Below are 24,710 nucleotides of genomic sequence, written 5' to 3' on the forward strand. Positions count from 1 at the left end.
AATTGGGCAGTCACCAATTAGAAAATGTTGACATGTCATATAAATCTGCCATCGCTATTTAAAGGGAATTTATCATAACAAAAATGTAAGACAATTAAAAAAAATAGTATTAATGTTTTACTTTTTTTATTCAAATATGTAACTTTTTTATGGTATAGAATATAAAAAATTATTAAAAAGGTATTGATATTTTCAACTTTTAAATACTAACCAGAGCAGTTGCTCAAGTTTCACGTAAAAAACAGTGGTAGTGCTAGTTCACATTATGACTTCAGTAAATGTGGTCTGGAGGATCTGCTCATATGTGTTTGATGTCACTTCTCCCCTTTGGGTGTTTGGTAAAGGAGGAAGGGATTATAAAGTTTAGGAACACCATTTTGTTGGTGACTGCAATATGATACTGACGTATGGACAGTGTTGATAAAAAAAAAGTTGTAGAAGTTCTGAAGTTTATAAATAAAATAGTTTTGTGTCACCATTTTCCTAGGCTCATAAAGTTTTTATTTTTCCATTAATGGAGTTGTGTTAGGATTTGCTTCTGTGCATGAACTGAGGTGACTAAAAACAGCAATTATGGCATTTTGATTATTTTTCTGTTTATCGCATTTTATGGAGGGATTGATTTTATATTTAGATAGACTGTATTAATACAAATGCAGTGATACCAAGCATGTTCATTTATTTTTTAACTTCTTTTTTTAATGAGGAAGGATGGGGTAATTTAATTTTTTTTTAACTTTTTTTCCTATACTTTATTTTTTAGACCCCAAATGGGACTTCAACCTTATCCTTGACTTTAGTTCATTTCTTCCTGCAGTGAGAACAGGCAAGGTAGCCTGAAGTTGTAGAACTAATGCCGGGCTGCCCAACCTGTTCTCACCACAGGACGAAGTCATTGCCACAGCCCTGGTGCCCACCGTGCTTTCACTGCTACGTATAGTATTCAGAACACAGCAGTTAAATTATTGCTGGTTGTTGAATTCTCACCTAGTTCAGCATCTGTCTTAGGCTAGGTTCACATTTGCGGTTGAGTACGCAGCGTATTGTCCGCAACCGCACGCAAAAACGCATGCGTGCGTTTGTGCTTGCAGACGATTGGCAAGTGCTATTTTCCCAGCAAATTTTTGAATGTACTCAAGTCACGCCCGATGGGCGCGTCTTATGTAAATTCTTGCATATGCAAACGCAAAGGATACGCATGTGAAACCGGTCTTAGTGGAATTTTGCTGAAGCATATAGGGGTGAGTTATAACATACTCACTGTACTAAATTGCCAGGCATAATAACCTAAGCCCCTTTACTACACTAGTCACCAGTGATTAAACCATTACACCCTTCACAGCAGTAGGCCACCAGGAATAACAGGCTATTATATCCCAATTCATCCTAAAGTCTTAACATTACCCCCTTTATTACCCTAAACCTTAGCTGATAAGTGCCTTTATTGACCTTAAATACCAGGCATTTTCCCTTTATCCCCTTCTCCACCCTAGACTACCATTGAATTCCCATTCTGATTACACAGGTCAACGAAAAAAAATTTTTTTTCTGGTGTCCAAAATATTTTAATGAATTTGGGGTATTTTTGGGGTGCTGATTCTGAATATGTCATCAGTTTTGCCAGATTGGCTCAAGTTTTTGAGATTTTTGGTATCTTATTTATAGCACTTGTTGGTAAATGCGACGCATCATCTCATTAATTTCTTTGGATTAGTACTTGAACTGAGCAGTTCTCAATATAGTTTTGTGTTAATTAGTGTTCTAAAAGTTTGTTCATAGCTTGATTTTTGCACTAACTTTATGTTGTTGTCTGTTTTCCAGTGAAAAGCATGAACTCATCATGAAGAAGTTGTCTTAACGATCCAGACTCATTCTGTTACATTTGTGGTGAATATACACTGCCAAAACATAGAAGAAACATAACAGACTTCGTAAAAAAAGTGTATTTTGCCTATTTTGGGGTTATGCTTGGGGACCAAGACAAGTTTTGGGCACCACACATAGTGTGCAAAGCATGTATCGAATTATTACGAAAATGGAGCAAAGGACAAAGAAAAAGCTTCAAATTTGGTGTTCCAATGGTGTGGAGAGAGCCAAAAAATCATCATGATGACTGTTATTTATGGTAAACACAGGTACAGGCACATCTTCACAATGAGGGACAGGCCTTCTTGCAGATTCCATGTTACTCCCATTTTCGTTTCTTATGCTTATTGAATCCTTGCACTTGCACTGCACAGAAATAACAGTCATCATGATGATTTTTTGGCTCTCTCCACACCATTGGAACACCAAATTTGAAGCTTTTTCTTTGTCCTTTGCTCCATTTTCGTAATAATTCGATACATGCTTTGCACACTATGTGTGGTGCCCAAAACTTGTCTTGGTCCCCAAGCATAACCCCAAAATAGGCAAAATACACTTTTTTTACGAAGTGTGTTATGTTTCTTCTATGTTTTGGCAGTGTATATTCACCACAAATGTAACAGAATGAGTCTGGATCGTTAAGACAACTTCTTCATGATGAGTTCATGCTTTTCACTGGAAAACAGACAACAACATAAAGTTAGTGCAAAAATCAAGCTATGAACAAACTTTTAGAACACTAATTAACACAAAACTATATTGAGAACTGCTCAGTTCAAGTACTAATCCAAAGAAATTAATGAGATGATGCGTCGCATTTACCAACAAGTGCTATAAATAAGATACCAAAAATCTCAAAAACTTGAGCCAATCTGGCAAAACTGATGACATATTCAGAATCAGCACCCCAAAAATACCCTAAATTCGATGAAATATCTTTGGCACCAAAAATGCTGTTGACCAGTGTTATCAGGACTTTTGTCATTATTGAATCTTTCTTGCATACAAAGAATATGAATATTCTTTTTAATGCTTTACTGTTTGAGTGATATTAGGATCTCATCCAAGCACTTTCTGTGGCTGTTTTGGAAAAAAAAATTTTTTTTTCCCTTTTGTATCCAGTATATCAAATATTCCTCTCTTCTTCATGTATTTCACAAACATAAACATAATATACAACATGTTTGAAACAAACAAGTTGATGGCATGGATGCAAGGCTTATCTCCTTACCTTCATTTCAACATTTTTCCCAGGAACACCCTTAATACAAAAAGAGAAACAGCAATTCATGTGAATATCATAAGCTAAAGTACATTTACATATGTGATAGTTATGAATTGGGAAGATGATCACATATTTAGATTTACATCTTGTAGCTATGAATTTTATTGTATTCATGAGACAATCATATCCCTTTAAATAAGATGACACTGGATAAGTATTTTAACAATATATCTTATTTCTGCAATGGTTTCCATAACAACATGATATGCTATCATAAACACCCAATTAATTTCTCACTGATTTAATGGATAAAACAATGTAAAATTAAAAAAAAGCTTTCAACAAAGCAGAGCTACAGTTATCAGCTATTCAAGTTCTTATTACAACAGTATTCTTATATTACGACAGTTTAATTAACAACAAAATCTAAAGTATGGGTCCGTACCTGTGGTCCTTGTGGCCCAGGGGGACCCATTGGTCCCATATCACCACGGTCACCCTTTGCCCCTGTAGCTTTAGATATTACACTCTAGAAATATTTGGGGTTAGAATTATTCTGTTGTCAAACACAAGTATACAAAACTACAATATTTTATTTAAGTAATTCAATAAACATTGCAAAGTCATAAAAAAAACGCAATAAATAATAAGACTATTATTTCTGCATAGACAATGCAAAAATAATAGGGTTTATTTCTTTATTGACTTAAATGGAGAGAAAATTACTTATTTATTGATAACAAACTATACAAGCCTGAAAAAATAAAAATATGACACCTCCAAATGTTCTTCAGTTGATAGCTACAATATCTTTCACGAGAGGAGAAACCAGCTGCGGGCTGTCACACAGCTCGGACTGCGGTTTATCTCCTGGAGGACAAAGTGAATTCAGATACCGGACCTTAACTCCTCTCACATCATGTGTAGTAGATTGGAGGCGCCCATACCCATTCTATGGTTGGCAGACTCTTACTGACACTCGAGTCGTGGGTTTGGAGGACTCTAATTTAATCTGTAGTAGGACTTTTACTAATAACATATCCTACTGAAATCAATTAGAATATTGCAAAAAAAACATCATTGAGCAATTTTCTGTAGTAAAAAAAGATTTAAAATATACAGAAACATGGAATTATGAACATACTGCAGAAAGGTATAGTAACTTTATGAAATGTACTTTTGATGTTGCTTTCTTACTATAATTTTACTATGCCTGAAAGAATCTTGGCTTATTGCATAGCCTGTAGGCTACACTGTGCTGCCTACTAAAAAGGATAAAAAAGGATCCATTACAAACCAGACCCATCACAGAGGATCCTATGAAAAATAAAACCAACGATATCAGTTGATTTTTAGAAGCTCCTTTTCCAGAAATACTTACATCTCCTGGCTCTCCTTTGTCTCCAGGCTCTCCCTGCAATTCATACATCCATCTTTAAATATCTAAATAATTAACAAATTGTATACATATACACACAGTGTACATATCAGCATTAATTTATTGTGTTATTAATACAATGATTTATTATATATACTTCATATTCCTAATGAAAGTGCATTATATGGATATATGAGTGGTAGTCTGAAATTGTGTTTCTGCGTTGAAAATCTAAAACTGTTTTTGAGGTTGAACCTAATGGATAACTTTGTTGCCGTAACTTTGCGGGAATCTTTTTTTACATTTCCCCTTACAATCTGCAGATATCTCATATCGAAAGTAAGTCATAAATATTATTTGGAAGTGGTATAATTTACTGCAAGAAAACATTTGAAGTTACACATTTGAATAAGTTACAAAATAAATTACATTTTTAGTTACAAATGTTACAAAACTATTATTTCTATTGTCACACCTGTGACACAGCAGTGGATTGTAGTTCATGTGATAACTATAATATCAAACATGAAGAAACTATGTCCTTACCTTTTGTCCAGGTGTTCCATGGATTCCATCTTTGCCATCCATGCCATTTTTCCCAGGTGAGCCGGGACTTCCCTATAACAAGAACAAGACAGCTATAAAAATCCAATTGAAAAATATATGACCAATACAATGCACAGCATAAATGAATACATAGATACAGATAGAATGGTTTCAATTTCTTAATTATCTAAATTACAATTCATGACAAAATGGACAGGGTGTGTAGCGAAAAGCACTTTATGCACCTTTTTTTACTAAGTATTAACTCAATTTGTAAAGCAAGTCAAAATACAAGAAAAGGACAATTTGCAGTAATAACAGTTCAGACAATATAGCGTTTTCCCTACGTTCTTTGGGTCCTGTGGCTAGGTAATGCAGGTGTTTGGATGCAACGCACAGAGGCACGAGGCAAAAACAGTCAGGAATGATTTTAGTTCTATTTTTACAATGATATAAAATAACTGTAAGCAATTAGCATTAGTAGCTAGTCAGATTAACATTCAATCAAAGATAACAATAAACTTGGAAAAGCAAAGAAAGTCTTTCTCTATCTAACGTCAATATTCTGTTCACAACAGTGGTGCGTCCAGTCATGGAAGTGACACAGACTGTCCTTTTGCAGTCACAGCCATGTCCCAACTGTTGCAGTCTCAACACTGATCTTCTTGGCTGTCTGACCATTGACAGAAGTCTCTTAGGAGTGAACTAGGCCTCGGCTCTTAACAGCCGAGGTCTGGTCTCTAGAGCTTTACTGGTGTTGGGCACAAATCCTGTTCCTGCTAGCGCAGGCAGAGCTCAGAGTCCTCTTATGTGGATCCAGGCCTTGTCAGATGATGGCTGAGTCGCTGACACCTTGATGACATAGACTTTCCACTGAACCTTGTTACACTGGCTTCAGCAACATCCCTGGAGCACGTCTGCTCCACTTCTCTTCTCTGGCACCAAATTTGCATGCGGTTTGGCGTGCAGGGCTTTTATATTAAGGAAGCCCTTTCTATGAGTCACATGATCAGGTCCAGCACAGAAAGTCACTCCCCCTGCACAATTTGGTTCCCATTGATTTTACCTGGCCAGTAGATGGTGTCTCTCTTAATTAATGGGACATCCTGCAAGGGCTCTTCCAACTACAGTCTAGCCTTAGTCCTGGCTATGGTATACTGAATGCTGCCCTAAAAAACAGCAAATCCAGCAAAATGCACTGAAGAGTGAAACACAGATAACCTAGTTGTCAACTAACTATCCCTGTCTGTCCCTAAAACCAGGGGTGGACATATCATTGGCACAACCTGTGCACACTCACAGGGGTCCAAAAGGTAAGGGGGCCCATTTCTACCTCCAAACCAGATGCAATTTTGCATTTTAAGGCGCTCTTAGGCTGCAAAGGGCCCATTTATTGTTCTTGCACAGGGACCCTTTTCTGTCTGTGTACGCCAGTGCCTGAAACACATACCCAATGTCACTGAGACTCACTATACTTTGTGATACTCAGTTAACCCTCTGCTGGGCAACTCGCTAAAGGATATGCACTAAATACAGCTAAACATATATATTCACAAAAGGCATATACAATACACATTTGTATATACAAATTCCTGATCTGTATAAATACACATTAAAGGGTGGCAATAAGGATTTTCTGATGACCTGTCAGCCGTCAGTGTACAGGTTGAATCAGTACAGACTTCCATCAGCCTGCTCCCGCTTCTAGTGGTGGTCGTCACCCAAACAGCAGTTCACCAACTAGGTACTTCCGTTAGGCCGCAAGTTGAGGCCCGATCTCACACTGAAAACCACAGACAGTTCTTTTTGCCACAGACCTTATCTTATCATCATCTTCATGCTCCCCTTTGCTCACGTGATTGGACTTCTGCTCATACACCTCTTCTTGTCCAGTTGGGTCTCTGCTTATGTGATCGAACCTCTGCTTGTCCAGTCAAGCCTCTGCTCATGAGATCGAACCTCTGCTCATCCAATCGAGCTGCTGCTCATGCGATCAAACCTCTGCTTGTCAAATCGGGCCTCTTCTCATGCAATCGAACCTCTGCCATTTTTTCACTTCACCTCAATAAATAGGACGTCCTATCCTCTGGAAAGACTCCGCATCCTTTAATTAATTCACATCCACTGCTGATCTTGCATTCTTCAACATGTAAGCTTAGGACTTGGCTGTAACCCAATGCAGTCTTCTGCTCTAAAGGTGATGACTTGGTACAAGGCCAAGCAAAGACTGACTGTCTCTCCTGACCTATGTGTCTTTTGTATTTTTTTCCTGCATCACAGCAGCTTGCATGTGTCTTGTGCACCTTGTCTCAGTTTCCCCCTGTACAATTAGTTTCTCATCTTTTTGTTCCAGCACTCTTTTTCATGTTCCTACATTGACTATCTCTGTCTTCTAGATGGCAGAATCTGCCCACAAATGCTTTACATCACATTTCTATTATACAGTAGAGTCATTGCAATTCCCTTACAACTATATTATCTGAGCTTGTGATGCCATACATTTAAAATGTCACAAGATTGAAATTGGTCTTATTAGACCAGGTTGTGGATTCTCAGACAGGCTTGATATTTAACAATATTTTCCTTAACAAAAGCTTTATGGGCTTGCCTCTAGTACCAGCAGTGGTTTCCTGTGTGGACAATAACCATGCTTTCTATTTCTATGCAGGATATGTTTCACATATCCATATTTCAAATGTAGGTGAATATTTTAATTATATTATCACTTCTATGCAGATTTTACAACTGCAAGCTGTATAAGCTTGAATGCTTATTGGTTAAAAGCATATCAGTGTCACGGGGCAATAGTGGGAAGACAGGGGAAGAGGAACCAGGGCCCCTGAACTTCCCCTCAAGCTAAGGAGGGCCCTGACTTTCCTTAACTTGGGTGTACACTTAATGGTAGTTAGGCCCAAGTCCCCGACCTGTCCCTATCTCCTGTTTAGCCCTGAGCTAAACCCCAACCCCCTCCCCAGGAGGTGAGACAGGGAATAATGTAAACTGCACCAATACCAAAGGAAAAGGTAATACAGACACCTTGGGGTTAAATGAACTAAAAGACAAGACTTAGCTTGGTCTGCTGCAATGCTCTAGGACAGCAGAGTTAGCCACTTGAGAACAGCATACAACTGAAGCACCACAGAACTCTGTCAGCTCCTGAACTCCAGCTTGGTTGGTCTCCAAAGAGGAACAATATCACCAACAGTTAGCTGGTGCACCTGGTGAGCTTATATAGGAAGGTGGGGGTGGTTTCCACCTGCATAGATAATTAATCACAATGCAGTAACACCAGCCCCGGGGGGGGAACCCACCAGCAGACTAACTAAGGTAGTAGTAACACCAGCGGCCACCGGGGGCAAAAATTGACATTAACCCCCAATTGCCTGAAAGGAAAAAAGGTTATATATGAGGATCCAGATCTGACATCGATCCAAAAATGGATCATGACAATCAGGTGATGTATATTTGTGTAATCAAGGTGGGTAGAAATATTAGGCAATTTGTTTTCCTCAGGCAAAATGGGCCAAATTTCCAAAGTGTGAGAAATTGTTAACAGTCTTAAAGAGGGATGAAGCACTCTTGAAATTGCTAAAATATTGAGGAAAGATCACAGGGTCGCAAAAACATGTTGAGAAAAAAAAGATGCATATTAACTGCCAAAGATTTCAGAAGAATCAAACATGAAGTGACTAACAACCCATTATCCTTCAATGTTGTCATATTTCAGAATTGCAACCATCTTGTAGCATCCAGAGACACGATCAAGGGAAGCTAGGATGAAACTTGACCACAAAACATATACATGTAAGTTGAAATGTTAAGACTAGGCCAAGAAATATCTGAAACAGATTTTTCAGTGGTTTTAAGGACGGATGAGATGAGAGTGACTTTTGACGGGCCAGATGGATGGGTCTGTGGCTGGATTAGTAACACACACAGACCTTCACTTTCACTCAGATGCCAACAAGGTAGAGGTGAAGTACTGCTATGGGCTGGTATTATTAAAGATGGGCTAATTGGAACTTTTCAGTTTGAAGATGAACTCAAAATCAATTCCAAAACCTACTGTCAGGTTTTAAGAGATGATCTTTGTTCAAGCAGTAGTACAAGAAGAAGCCTGCATATTTCCAGAAAAACATGATTGTTATGCAGGACAATGCTCTATTGCATGCTATGAAGCACTCCACTGCTCGGCTAGCCAGTAAATGCCTTAAAAATGAATGAATAATGACATGGCCTCATTCCTCACTTGATCTTGACCTAAACTCAATTGAGAACTTGTGGACCATTCTTAAACAGGAGATTTATGTCTGAAGGAAAACAGACATCTCTCTGAACAGTGTCTGGGAGGCTGTGGTCGGTGCTGCCCAAAAAGTTGAACGCTAACAGATTAAGAAACTGACAGACTCTATGAATTGAAGGCTTATAACTATTATTAAAAGGAAGGGTCAATATATGGGTGAATATATTGGTCACATATATTTTTTTTTAAATGTCAGAAATTTAATTTAGCATATTTGGAGTTGTTTGATTATTATACTCACATTAACAGCATAAAATAAACAATTGAGATGGAAACATGTATATTTTTAATTTAGTTGCATAAGAATTGTGCAAACTAATAGTTGACCAATGATTCTGCACACATGATATTCTCTAATGAAAGACAACTTCTCACTCTTACATTCTTAAATATTTAGGTTTCAGTAATATTAGCCTTTTGGATTGATTGCCAGCACTGTAGTTGTTCAATAATAAATATAATGATCAAAACCGTAAATTGCCTAATAATTCTGCACACAGTGTATGAGGGAGATTGAAATGCTCAGTTAGAAATGAGTGGTGGCTTTTAACTATCTCTTATCTCCATAGACAATGAATGGATGGAGTATTTCAGAGCGCTGTTCTCCAGTTATAATAGCCCTTTTAATTAACACCAGGAAAATGTGTTATCAAGCTGTGCTTTTTAACTTTATGGAAGGTGCCATCATTTTTTCAATATGATCTTTTATCAAAATACCTTGTTTAGCACTGATATGCATTAGTAACTGAAAAGTAGAATTTTGGCACAGTAAAACAAATTGCAAAAATATTTTACTTGAGAAGAGAACTTGTTGATATTTTTCACCAAGGGTGTACTCATTTGTGTTGCGTATTGTATAACATAACATACAATATTATACATTACTTATACTGTATAAATTGAAATGTTCAGTTGTATGGCCACATCATTATTACCTTCTCCCCTTTTACTCCTTTTTCTTGAACAGATTCTATCTGTAAATAAAAACTGGTATTAGAACAAATTGCTTGTGATCCCAACAAAAGTATTTGACTATATAATTGTGAACAGTTGTTCTTGCTACATGTTACAACTTTAAAATAATGGTAGAATACTGTACTTCACCACTAGTGTTTGGGGACAAGTTATGGTGATACAAGATGGGCTACACCATTACGGGATTGTAAAGAACTGCATGACTGAACTTAACATTTTTAACCCCTTAGTGACAGGGCAAAAATTTTTAAATCTCACCAGTGTCACTTTATGTGGTAATAACTCTGGAACACTTCAACATATCCCAGTGATTTTGAGATTTTTTTTTCGTGACACAATATACTTTATGATAATGGTAAATTTAGGTCAATGCTTTGTGTTTATTTATAAAAAAAATCAGAAATTTGACAATATTGTAAAAAAATAGCAATTTTCAAACTTTGAATGATTATCCCACTAAGGCCGGAGTCACACACGACATATAAAAAAAATTGGTCCGTTTTTCACTGCCGATAATCGCACAAATGTTTTATGAACAGTGATCCATATGTCATCCGTGTGCAATGAGAGGATGCAATTTTCTCGCATCTAAGCATCTGTGTGACATCCGTATGGCGAGATTTTCTCCCTGGCTTGCAAAATGAACATATAATGGATCCCAATGACAGTTTAAAATAGAAAAGAAAGAATAGATATATACACATAGAATACATATATATATATATATAAACACACACATGTCGTTGAGAAACATATATATATATTTCATAGACAGATAGATAGCAGAATAGCCGATAATTCAATTGCTGGCTTCTGTAAAATCATTACAGAACCCGACATGAAATGACACATAGTTTACATACAGTAAACCATTTCATTTAGATTTATATATGTCTTTGACTAGAGTTGAGCGACTTTGGTCGGATCGGGTTTCATGAAACAAAATTTGAGTCGGATGAAACTGGTCCGACTAGGGCAAAAAAGTCGGAGTTTCGTCCGAAACCCGACCCCAATGCATGCCAATGGGAAATAAAAGTCGGCATTGAGCGGATGACATTTATTTCCCATTGACTTGCATTGGGGTCGGGTTTCGGATGAAACGCCGACTTTTTTTTGCCCTAGTCGGACCAGTTTCATCCGACTCAAATTTTGTTTCATGAAACCCGATCCGACCAAAGTTGCTCAATTCTATCTTTGACTAATAATTTTATTAGTGTATGTGTGTAAAATTTGGGACATGTAGGTGTTAAATAAAGGGGTACATTCCTGAAAAAAAACTTGGTGGGCTCCTGTGCAATTTTCTCCACCAGAAAGGGAAAGTCAGTGACTGAGGGAAGATATTAATAGCCTAGGAAGGGAGCAAGGTTATTGCCTCCCCCCAGCTACAAACATCTTCCCCCAGCCACCCCAGAAAAGGCACATCTGTAAGATGCACCTTTCCTGGCACTTAGCCTCTCTGTTCCCACTGCCGTTAGCGGTGACATATGGGTTAATAAGGGGTTAATGTCACCTTGCAATTGAAAGGTGATATTAAGCCGGGTTAATAATGGAGATGTGTCAATAAGACACCTATCCATTATTAATCCAATAGTATGAAAGAATTAAAAGATACACACAGACAGTAATTAGAAAATATTTTAATGAAATAATAACACAGTTTTTGACCAAACTTATTACACAGCCAATCCAACTGAAGCCATTGTTCTCCTGTAAACAAAATTTTTTTAAAAAAAGCAACAATATCCTTACCTCTCAACCGTTCAGTCATGTCCCCCACGGCAATCCATCAAAAGGGGTTAACTAGTTTACAACGGGGAGCGGTGCTAATGCTACCAGCCCGGCTGTAAACCATGGAGAAATGAAGGAAAACCTGTCTGCGCAGGCACCCCGGCTAACTGGAGATGTACTGATTAGCGTGGGAAAGTTTCTGAACATTTTCCCATGCTCCAGAATTCACCTCAGGTCAGGCGGGGACTTTGCGCAGCCTCAGTGATGTCAGCGGTAGACACGGAAGCTGTGCAGAGGCCCCGCCTGACCTGACATATTGAAAACTGCTGTCAGGTAGTTTATTTACCCTTCAGGTGATTTTTAGGAATTAATGCAAAGTGTCATGACAGGAATGAAAAATTGTATTTTTACCACCGCTAACTTCTGAACAGATTACTAACGCCGGCAGACTCTAAGGTCACTATTTGGTCAAGAATTGCCATGACAAACATCAGGACCACAAAATCATGATCTCAGGGTGCCGTTGGTGATAAAGAGGAAGCCCCCACACTCTGTTAAACATTTATATGATGTATTCACTATTGACTGCGGCATCTAAGGGGTTAAAAAGATATGGATGGTGCAAACAATGATCATGGCTGATGCAGCAAGTTGTCACCTATAGTGTACAGCTGACTGCTGCTGGATTGTCACCTGTATGGGGATACTAGTCTATAATATCTCATGTCAGTAAAAAGACATATTGGCGGTCATTAAGGGGTTAACAACAAGAAACCTTTCTGCTTCTCATATTGCCTTATTCATTATTGAGGCACTTTTTGGAAAACTGATCAGCAGTAAACTCATGTGAAGAATTGGTGTTTTCTGTGCCACCCTTCAACAACATGAAACATGCCTTTCGTGGCCCTGGCATTTCTTAACACTCATTTTTCATCATGTAATGAGATTTGTATTAGCAAATCTCATGTATTATTTGTTCATTTCTTAGTATTGTTGGTTTGTTACTTATTATCAGTGAATTGACCATAATTATTATGGTCGCAGAACATGTCTCAAGGGTAAGGGGGCTCGTACCCACATTGTTCAGGCTCCCATTGTGGAACCCTTTGCAAATGATGATGAGATTTTTCTGTTTCGCCGCCATTTCCAACTGGTCAAATGAAAAATAAAAATGACAGCAGATGCAAGTGCTGCTACCTGGCAATGAAGAACAGCTCCACATGTGGGTATATTGCCAGTCAGTGGGGCTGCCCTTAAGTTGGATATAATCATGTGACAACAAGGAGAGCTCTTAATGTGAGTATATTACAGGGGATGGGGAGTGAAGGAAAGCCTTTAATGTGAGTTTATAGCCATGTCACTGCTGTGGGAGGGTGGGGGTCTGTATTCAATTGCACTATGGGACTTTGAATCCAAATATAATGAGTGAGGAACACTGATACCACTGTTTGGAAAGGAAGCTGTGGTAGGAAATATATCGGAAAGAAACCTCTGGATGTGAATATACAGGTGGGCTCTGGATGGGATAATACGGTGGGACACTGACTATATTATACTGGGTGGGTCAGTTTTGATAGGTAAAAGATAATATAGGGCTTTGAAAGCTTTGTGCATATTATACTGGGGAGGGGAATTGGCTAGGTTTTGGCCGAGCTGTAAGTGAGGGCATTTGCCTGAGTTGTGCAGGGCGGCATATGAAAGTAACACTACAGGCTTTTTTCACAGATAGAGTGCATGTATTGAAATATTTACCCTTTGCTGCCTTCTTCCATATATTAATACATGCACCTTGCACATAAGAACAATGGCTCAGGATGTAGTTAAAACAATTTCTGCAGTGGAACTTTAAAGAAGCATGTTAATTACTTATGAAGAGCACCATTTTTATGAAGGGGCATAGCGTTTTGGCGTATACTGAAAGGGGGGGCTCTAGTCCAAAGTTTGCTCCAGGGCCCTTACAATATTACTTCCACCACTAAAACTATCCCAGTGTTCCTACGAGGTGATCTGTAAAGTATATTTAATGACAATATATTTATTGATCTAATGAAAGTTCAAGAAAACTCTAAATTACAACTCACCAAAGTATTGCCTGGAGGTCCTTGACGTCCTTCTGGACCCTTACATGTGAAATAGCCAGTTACTAATACAATATATATAACTCACATATGATTTCAAACTCCTTAACAAAAAACAACCTAATTTATCCAAACTAATGCTTTTCACTGACGAATGAATACTTCTACTAGAATTCATCATGAATACTAAAAATTGTTGCTATTAACTAGGTTGGTAGTTTCATGTAGCGTTATATGAATTCCTCTATATAGAAACAAGACTGCTGATACTAATGATATACTAATTTATGTTCATTACGCTCCTTAAAAAAAAGAAATAAGTACACACCAGCCTTTTGCTCAAAGATCAAAACCTTTTTATGTCATCATAAAACTGTTTACTGTAGACATAAACATCATTTTTTGCCAGTCATATAATCAATGACAGTTGATGAAAACTGAACGTTTCCCAACTAAAGGTTTTTGACACATTAAAATTATTTAAATCCATTTAGTCAGATACATCTATCTGCTCCATGTACTGTATGCAGTATATCCTCCCAGGCTGTAGCAATCCAGCTTCTATCTTGTACATGCAACCATTTGTTTGATTGCATGCAGTGGATTTGTAGATGGGAAAACTTGCAATATCGGCATTGTACCAATTAGGCCTGTTTCACACATCCGTAGTCGACGGTCAGCTGAATTCCGCCAAAGGGGGGAAAAAACTGATCCGCCCCTTTGAGCGAAGAACGGATGACTGCGGACTACGGATCCGTGAGCGGCGTCCATTAAAGGGACCGCGGGTAATGGAAAGTGCGATCACGCGATGGGCTGTGATCGCGCGATGAATGGAGGAGGACATCTGGGCGATCGGGGAGGTGGAGAAGAAAGCGCGGATGACGGGTGAGGAGAGAGAGAGAGAATTTCATCCAGCACCCAGACAGAATGTGGGGTTAAACATGTTTACAAACACTAAATGGCGGATCCGGGCAGCGAAAAAACGTTGCAGGGTCCGTCCAGACATGTCAGCGGACGCCAAAATCTTGGCAGATCCTCTGACATGCGGATGCAACAGATCACCATCAGTCAAAATCCGCCGACAATGCAAGTCAATGGGGAAAAACGGATCCGCCAAGAAAAATGGTGGATCCGTTTTTTTGCAAGACGGCGGATTTTGACTGATGGTGACAAACGGATGTGTGAAACAGGCCTTACTTATTTTCCCCACTGTATACATTTTGTACCATTTTATTGCTATTTTTGTAAAATTAAATAAAATATTAAAAAAATATATACTTAATTGAAAATCACCCCACAAGCACATATCTAAGCACAACAGCAATGACGACCATAATCATTTGATGCTTACTCTTGGGCCTGGCGATCCAGAATCTCCTTTGTCACCTTTCAAGCCTGTATTCCCTGGAGAACCTACTTCTCCTCTATCTCCCTACAATAGATAAAAGTCAATTTAAAGGAAAATTTTTAGTATTTAAGCTTCTAATGACCAAAATAGGATTAACATAAGAGATAATGTGATCAATTTAGAAACCTTGCCTTTTCTCCTCTGACAGGTAATGTTTTATCCACCATGGTGACCTGAAAATAATAATATTGAAGCAATGTCACACAATGGTTGCCATATTAACACAACTTATCATTAAATAAAAAGTCTTACTGTACTTCCAGGTGGTCCTGGCTGCCCCTGTGGAGAATAAATGACTTTTTAAAATGATTGGAGAAATCTGCTCCACTATTCCAAGGCACCACCACAAATGTGTCCACAGTGGAGATTAATTTATCAGGGAAACTAAAGTACACACAAATAACACCTGTGATTTGAAGGGGGCATAGAAATTGGGGCATCTATATTACCATAATTTCAATGAGAAAGGCAGAAATGGTTGTAAATGAATGCATTTGCTAACTTACGGGCTCTCCTTTGTTTCCTTTTTTGCCATCAATACCCTATTAAAAGATCAGAAAAATATAATGACCTTTTTACGGTTTTGACTGTAAAATACTTTTTTTTCTTCTAAAATATGGTCCTCATACCAAACATACACATATTAATGACTGAAATAGTGAAGTCACCCTTACATCTTTTCCAGGTGTTCCCTGTTCTCCTTTTTGTCCAGAATCACCTATACGACCTGGGAGTCCTGTGGTGCCCTAGAAATATATTTCAGAATACCATATAAGGCTTTATTCACATATCAGTATTTTTCATCAGTATTTTATCAGTATATCAGTTTATCAGAACAAGTGTCAATCTTTAAATTAGGCCACGCTCACACGTTCAGTATTTGGTCAGTATTTTACATCAGTATCTGTAAGCCAAAACCAGGAGTGGGTGATAAATCCAGAAGTGGTGATGTGTTTAGATAATACTTTTCCTCTGATTGCTCCACTCCAGAGTTTGGCTTACAAATACTGATGTAAAATTCTGACCAAATGCTGAACATAGCCTTATAGTTTTTCTCTGTAAATTTCAATCCTGGATTTAGTATTCAAACACCGCTGGAAAATTCTAACCAAATACTGACTTGTGAATAAGTCCTAAGAGAAATTGAGCCTGCATACACTCCTTTACCTCTGATAACAGTCTAACCTAACGGATGACATAATGACATAGAAAACAGAAATTTGTATGATCATGGAATATGTAAATGGTAAAATGGATTGAAACACGTTGGCAAATCACATTTCAGTGTGACACTAGTCTCTTTCTTTGTAGAAAAGGAGAAAAGGCTTACCCTCTGTCCTTTCTCTCCTGGTTCACCTTTCATTCCAGCATCGCCCTAGAAAAGAAAAAAAGACAACCAAAAATGAATATCTAGAGCTGACTTTTTGAGTTTTAATTAGTAATGTTCACACCATTATTTGTTTTTATATTCATTATCTAGGGTAAATCTTAAAACGTAAAAGTAATACAATAACGTACAGTCATATGTCAACTAAAATCAACACTTCACAAACAGATGTAAAATGGTGCCTGGTGGCACTCCTTATTAAATATACATTACCTTTACACCGGGATCTCCACTTAAACCTTGTTCACCCTAAAGAAAAATGATAAATTATGATTAAATTAGTTTTGTTTGTCTGACAATGAATGATGATGTTATTTATTTAGGCAAACAATTCATTGTCGTGAAATTAATCCATTACAATAAAGTATTAATTTCTAAATCTTATCATTTCCAGCTTTGTCAACTTCCTTTTTTTTAATCACTAATCTTTAAAAGGTTTCTCTCAACATTTCAACGGCATCAGAGGAGCAGAAGCCATCTAGCTCATTTTAGAGCAGCGATTACTAAGCTAAAAATAACAGACAATACTTACTACCAACCCAAATCCCTCTGGTCCTCATATGCCCTCCTTTTTTAACTGTTTTGAATTGACTTTCAGTAACATGTCTACTACATAACTCTGATTGTAGTTTCTACCTGTGTAGCTAGTGTAAATTACATAATGGTTTCAAGAAGCATCGGCGTTAAAAATATTTATATTCAGATGATACTGCAGCTGTGTGTGGATAAGAAGCCATTCTATAGTAAAGATATGACTGAAACAGTGAATAATTCCCACATGAACCACTAGCGTCTCTCTCTTGCCATCTAATGAGTTGCAAAGTATGTCACGCAAGTAGATCCAATAAAATTGGGGCCTACAACCTTCTCAAGTATGTGTTTGCAGATAGCTAGATTGTTTAGCAATGCCAGGTAGGCTAAGGTTAAATCCTAGCTCTGCAGGCGTTGATTAGTGCACATGTTTAGCTCTGCATATAAACGGGTTAGGTGTTCATCTACTTCAGCCAGCTTAGGAAAGGTGACCAGACTAGATGAAGTATCTTTGAGTAAAAGAGAGAGAGGTAAGCCAGAATCCTTCTCTGAGAAGAGTCTGCACATGCCATGTGCAAAGAACCACAAGTATCAGTGGTTTCTATGGACAATAGCTGTTTTGTTTGACCAAGTTGGGGCTAGCTCAGCCGTGTATTAGTAGCCAGAGTCTGTTCTGTTTAGTTACCACCTGGTCAAGGCTAAGGATTTATGTTTTTGATTTTTGTTCTGGTTGTTATGTGCATAGACTGAAGAGGGCCCCTGTCCAAGAACAGTATATGGGCCATTTGCAGTCCAATAATGTGTCTGTGATATATGCTGCTTGATGGTATGGAGGTGAAAATGAGTGGCTGAAAGGTTGCACCAATGATATTTCAGCCCCTGGGTTAGTTCTCTAAGATGTTTGGAACAACCTCCCTGCCGAGGTGCTTTGAAAAATGTGTGCAAGTGTACCTAGAAGAACTTGTGTTTTGATGCTGCTTTGATCGCAAAGTGTGGTCAGAGTAAATATTGATTTTATTTGTATTTCTCATTTGTTCATTCAAGATTTTTATTAATTTATAAAAAAAAACTAGAAACACAATTAGCACAGTACTATATATAGTAATATTGCAACACTAAGTATGAAAAGTCGTAGAAATCACAGGATCAATAAACATGTTAAAAAAGAACCTGTCACGTGAAAAAATTGAATTATCCTACAGATATGGAGTTAATCTGAAGGTTTATACCATTTTGAACACCCAGCACTGACTGAGAGCAGCTTAGCATTAAGTCCTCCTGTCAGTCAGTGTCGGAGGCGCAGTTACAGTAGCTCCCTATACATTGAGTGGTTACTTAACCCACACTGGAGCCACTCCCATAACTGAAAGCCGCCGAATGCTGTCGGGAGGAATAAGGTTAATTTTGCTATGTTAATATCATTTTTTCATGTGACAGGCTCCTATTAATGGTGAAAAACTGAAAATAATTGGAAACAAAAGTTTATTCAGTATCGTGTATGAGCACAGAGCGCAAAAATAAGCACACACACTTTGCCATGCTATTTATGAGGTTACTATCAAAGTCTGCTATAGCAGTTCATTTTGCAATTGCTGACCAATGATGTCCCAGATGTTGTCTATGGGTGAAAAGTTCAGAGATGCTGCAGGTCATGGTAGCACGTTTAGGCCACACTGCCCTTTGCTGAAAAAAGTCTCCTGGGATACTTTGGAGAAATGGCCGTACTAATGGTTCCATGAGCAAATCAATCCAACAAGCTGTTAGTGTAACTGGAATGAAGACTAGAGGGGTCTGGCCACTGTACATTATGTTACTCCACAGCACAATCAAAGGAGTAGAACTGGTGTGATTTTCCTTCTCAAAGGCCACTTCATGGTGTTACACATTGGTCACCAAATCAATCTCTGAAAAACATTACATCCAGCAAAAAAGAGGGACTCATCACAGAAGAAGATAGATCTCCATTCCAGCCTTCATTGTAATCTTGCACTGCACCATGATAGCCTCTGAGAGCAGTGGCATGAGGTGAATGGAACTCCTGTAGCTGGACGTCTCATTCTTTTTCAAATGTTTTCTGATGGTTCATATAGAGATTTTGATGTTTTAAACTTTGTATGCAATTTACAATTTCACTTGCAGTACAGAATGGATCAATCATAGAAACTGGGTACGGACATTTTTCCAAAGAGTCAGTTTTTCAACATGACAACAACACCAGCTGCATATTGCTTGTGCTACTGTGAGCCACCCAGGTGACCTAAATGACTGTAGGATGTGAAGCCTCTCATCGCACACACTGCACACTGTAAGGATTCTCTGGTGCCCTGAACGGGCAGTCAAGTGACCGCAAATATGCGATTTGCACATCTTTGTAGTTCACCATTACAGTTCAGAGTATTCCTGATAGTGAACTCCTGAACATTAACACTAGCTCATGTGGAAGAGGCCTTTAGTTGCTTGGAGGTTACCTTGGGTTCTGTTGTGACCTCATGGACTATTATACACCATGCTCTTGGATTCATTTTTGTTAGAGGGCACGCCTGTAGAGGGTAATGATGCCCTTGAGTTTCCTTCACTTTTACACAATCTGTCTGATTGTATTGAGTCCAAATTATTTAGATATACTGTAGTTTTGTAACTTTTTCCAGCCTCAAAAGCATCAACAACTCTTCTATTAAGATCTTACAAAACATAGACTTTGATAGGTCTCTGTGCTTTAATAAAAACAGGCCGCTCACTCACACATAATTGTCATCCCAAACTCTAATTTCACCTTCAAATTATTTGCTAATACTAAATGTTCCTTATAAAAAAAAACTGACAAAAAATACAAGATCTAATATTTGTGATTTATTTATTTTTTTTTTTCAATTTAATTTCTTTTAGGACTTATGTAAAGCTTTCAAGCATCACTGTGTAATTAAACTATTATGGAAATTTCACTTTTTAAAAAAACATTTAAAAATGTTCTGTAAGGTCTCTAACATTTCTACTTACATCTTTACCTCTTATTCCAGGCATAGTCCAAGAAGTTCCAGGTTCACCCTTTTGACCTTTGCCACCATCTTCTCCCTATTAAGAACAATGTTGTTATTAAAATCAATCTAATTTCATAGCCTTTACTAATGGAAACAATTAAAATAATATTTTATGAGGGAATCTTAAAAAAGAAATGCACAATATGATTGTAACAGACAGTAGAGCCTATGGCTTTTATACATTTGTCCAAACTCTTCTAGGCTTCTTATCCTTAATGTTGCTTTTTAGGGGTGCCATTTATTTAATTTGCAACAGGAAAGACCTATGTAGTCTATGTTTGTCATTTTAAGATGTCATTCTCTCATAAATTACTACTAAGAAGCTCTACGTATTAATACTTTCTGTTTAGTTTTGGGCACATTTTAAAACATGGATATACATTAAGAATGTTATAATTGCAGTCACATTGATACTGCACTTTCTAATGAACCTGTCTTGTCCCCAAATGCTATTATCATAGAATCATAGAATCGTAGAGTTGGAAGGGACCTCCTGGGCCATCTGGTCCAACACCCTGCTCAAAGCAGGATTCGCTAAATCATCCCAGTCAGATGTCTGTCCAGCCTCTGTTTGAAGACTTCCATTGAAGGAGAACTCACCACTTCTCGTGGCAGCTTGTTCCACTCATTGATCACTCTAACTGTCAAAAAGTTTTTTCTAATATCTAATCTGTGTCTCCTCCCATTCATTTTCATCCCATTGCTTCTAGTCTTTCCTTGTGCAAATGAGAATAAAGTTGATCCTTCTACAATGTGACAGCCCTTTAGATATTTGTAGACAGCTATTAAGTCTCCTCTCAGTCTTCGCTTTTGCAAACTAAACAATCCCAAATCCTGCAACCTTTCCTCATAAGACAGGGTTTGCAGACCGGTCACCATTCTGGTTGCTCTTTTCTGAACTTGCTCCAGTTTGTTGATGTCTTTTTTAAAATGTGGTGCCCAAAACTGGACACAATATTCCAGATGAGGTCTGACCAAAGAGGAGTAGAGGGAAATAATGACTTCACGTGATCTAGACTGTATGCTTCTGTTAATACATCCTAGAATTGCATTTGCCTTTTTTGCTGCTGCATCACACTGTTGACTCATATTCAGTCTGTGATCTATTAGTATACCCAAATCTTTTTCACATGTGCTGTTGCTTAGGCCTATTCCTCCCATTCTGTATATGCTTTTTTCATTTTTATTGCCCAGATGAAGTACTTTGCATTTTTCCCTGTTAAAAACCATTCTGTTAGTTGCTGCCCACTGCTCCAGTTTATTTATATCTTTTTGAATCCTCTCTCTCTCTTCTCTAGTATTAGCTATCCCACCTAGCTTTGTGTCATCAGCAAATTTAATCAGTTTACCCTCAATTCCTTCATCTAAATCGTTGACAAAGATGTTGAACAATACAGGGCCCAGGACAGAGCCCTGTGGTACCCCACTTGAGACATTCTTCCAACTGGATGTGCAGCCATTTACGACCACTCTTTGGGTCCGATCACTAAGCCAGTTATGAATCCACCTAACAGTTGCCTTGTCCATTCCATACTTAGTCATTTTTTCAATAAGGATTGTATGAGATACTTTGTCAAATGCTTTGCTGAAGTCAAGATATACTATATCTACAGCATTTCCTTGATCCACTAATCAGTGATTCCATCATAGAAGGAAATTAAGTTAGTCTGACATGACTTATTAGTTACAAACCCATGCTGACTCTGTTTAATCACTTCATTTTTATCCAGGTACTGACATACATGTTTAATAATTTGTTCAAAGATCTTTCCTGGTATAGAAGTCAGACTCACCGGCCTATAGTTGCATGGGTCCACCTTCTTCCCCTTTTTGAAGATAGGAACAACATTTGCTCTTCTCCAGTCTTCTGGGACTTCTCCTGTTCTCCAAGAATTTTCAAAGATTATGGAGAGGGGTTCAAAAATTTCTTCTGCTATCTCCTTCAGTACTCTGGGGTGTAATTCATCTGGACCTGGAGACTTGAATTCATTTAGGTTAGCTAAGTGTTTCCTCACTATCTTTCTGTTTATAGATATCCTGCATTCTTCTATTCCCTTAATAGGACAGTGAAGAACAGTTGATGTTACATTTCCTTTCTGAGAGAAAACAGATGCAAAATAGGAATTTAAAAGTTCGGCCTTCTCAACATCCTGTCTTACCATTTCATCATTTTCATCCTGTAAGAATCCTATAGCATCTTTGACTTTTCTTTTACTTTTGACATATCCCCAAAATCCTTTATTATTGCTTTTGACATCTCTTGCAAGCCTCAATTCATTGTCAGCTTTAGATAATCTGATTTGTGCCCTGCAGGTTCTGCAGACAGCATTATATTCTTCTTTAGATATGCCTCCCTCTTTCCATTTTATAAACATTTTTTTCTTCCTTTTTAGCATGTGCTTAAGTTCTGTGTTCATCCATCCTGGCTTCCTTAAATGCTTCCTATTCTTCCCTCTTTTTGGAATTGTTAACAATTGTGCTTTGAGAATTTCATTTCTCAAGATTTCCCATCCTTCCTGGACATTTTTGTCTTTAAGGATATCCAGCCATTGGATCCCTCCAATTCTCTTTCTGAATCCCTTAAAATCTGCCTTTCTGAAATCTAACCTTGATGTCTGAGTCTTCACAGGTCTTCCTCCTCTAGTTATCCAAAATTCTAAAATAGCATGGTCGCTACCGCCTAGGGTCCCAGCCACTTTTACCTCCTCAACCATTTCTTCCCTGTTTATAAGGATTAGATCCAAGGTAGCAGTTCCCCTTGTTTTCTCCCTTACCTTTTGGAAGATAAAGTTGTCAGCAAGAAAGGATAAGAATTTCCTTGACCTGTTAGTTTTGCCTGAGAGAGATTCCCAACAAAAGTCTGGATAGTTGAAATCTCCCATGACAACTATGTCATATTTTTTGGAGAACTTGGCCATTTGATGCATAAAGAGTTCATCCATATCTTCAGCTTGCACAGGCGGCCTGTAGTAAATGCCTACAATGGTGTCCTTTCCATTGTTCTGTCCTTGTATTCTTACCCAAACAGTTTCCACAGAACTCCCAGTCTCTGAAGCTTCAATCTCTGTGCAGATATACGCATTTCTAACATACAATGCGACACCTCCTCCTCATTTATCAAGTCTGTTTCTTGCAAATAAGTTGTATCCTTCTAGTCTTGTATTCCAATCATGTGTATTGTCCCACCAAGTTTCAGTGATTCCAATGACATCATATTTATTTTCCTGTGTTAGTAGTTCCAGTTCTCCTTGTTTGTTGCCCATGCTTTGTGCATTAGTATAGAAACATTTTAGTTTGTGATTGTTTTCTCTTTCTCCAATATTTTTATTAATTAGATTCTTTTGTCTTTGTTCTTCCTTTCCACTTCTAATGGCCGAGTTCTCAATCGCATTTGTCAGGTGTATGGCTTTTTCTGGTCTTTTGCTAGCAAGGCGACTTCCAAATACATGTTTTCCAGTCTTCGTAAGGTGCACCCCATCTCTAGCAAGTAGTCCATTGTAAAGGTAATTCACTCCGTGATCCATAAATCCAAATTGTTGCTGACGGCACCATCAACGTAGCCAGCTGTTCACCTGCAGAATCTTATTCCACCTCCTTGTTCCATGGCCATCCACTGGGAGGATGGAAGAGAAGACCACCTGCGCTCCCAGTTCTTTCACTTTCTTGCCTAAGTCTTCAAAGTCTCTGCAGATGGTTTCCAGGTCGTTTCTTGCGGTGTCATTTGTCCCCACATGTAGTAGCAGGAAGGGGTAGTCATCTGTAGGTCTGAAGAGTCCTGATATCCTGTCAGACACATCTTTAATTTTTGCACCTGAAAGACAGCACATTTCTCTTGAAGTTATATCCGGTCTGCAGATAGCGGCCACTGTTCCTCTCAAAAAGGAATCCCGCATGACCACCACTCTCCGTTTCTTCTTCACAACATTTTTCTTTCTCCATCCTGGAGGACTCTCAGGGCGTACAAGGTTGCTGTTTGTGGGCAAAGTCTTATCCTGATGTATTTCTTCATCGTTTTCCTGCGTGAGAGCCTGGTACTGGTTCTTGAGAAGTATGGGTGCGGACTGCCTCCTGATCCTCCTGCTTCTCTGGGTCACATGTTTCCATTCCTCTGTTTCTTCAGGTGTACTTCGAATTTCTTCTCTTTCTGTAACATGAAGAGATAATTCCGCTCTGTCTAAGAACTCTTCCCTTCCTTAATGATCTTCAACGTAGCTAACCTCTCTTCGAGATTTTGCAACTTTTCCTCC

The 24,710-nt window shown here is 38.2% G+C and overlaps 1 protein-coding gene across 1 annotated transcript in view; it reads right to left on the reverse strand.

The window, feature by feature from the left end:
* LOC141095090 (uncharacterized) overlaps window positions 1-24,710 on the reverse strand; it is a 616,558-nt gene that overhangs the window by 401,640 nt on the left and 190,208 nt on the right. The window contains exons 48-61 of the mRNA XM_073580971.1: window positions 20,423-20,497; window positions 17,108-17,143; window positions 16,838-16,882; window positions 16,182-16,253; window positions 16,014-16,049; window positions 15,760-15,786; window positions 15,639-15,680; window positions 15,451-15,531; window positions 14,103-14,141; window positions 10,254-10,292; window positions 5,016-5,087; window positions 4,473-4,505; window positions 3,537-3,620; window positions 3,098-3,127 (exon numbers count right to left, since the gene is read on the reverse strand). Of these exons, the coding sequence (XP_073437072.1) occupies window positions 3,098-3,127; window positions 3,537-3,620; window positions 4,473-4,505; window positions 5,016-5,087; window positions 10,254-10,292; window positions 14,103-14,141; window positions 15,451-15,531; window positions 15,639-15,680; window positions 15,760-15,786; window positions 16,014-16,049; window positions 16,182-16,253; window positions 16,838-16,882; window positions 17,108-17,143; window positions 20,423-20,497 (711 nt within the window). The remainder of the gene's footprint in view (window positions 1-3,097; window positions 3,128-3,536; window positions 3,621-4,472; window positions 4,506-5,015; window positions 5,088-10,253; window positions 10,293-14,102; window positions 14,142-15,450; window positions 15,532-15,638; window positions 15,681-15,759; window positions 15,787-16,013; window positions 16,050-16,181; window positions 16,254-16,837; window positions 16,883-17,107; window positions 17,144-20,422; window positions 20,498-24,710) is intronic.

The sequence above is a fragment of the Dendrobates tinctorius genome, unplaced genomic scaffold (genome assembly GCF_039654945.1).
Source record: "Dendrobates tinctorius isolate UK_male_01 unplaced genomic scaffold, ASM3965494v1 ptg000066l, whole genome shotgun sequence".
NCBI classification, from domain to species: Eukaryota; Metazoa; Chordata; class Amphibia; order Anura; family Dendrobatidae; genus Dendrobates; species Dendrobates tinctorius.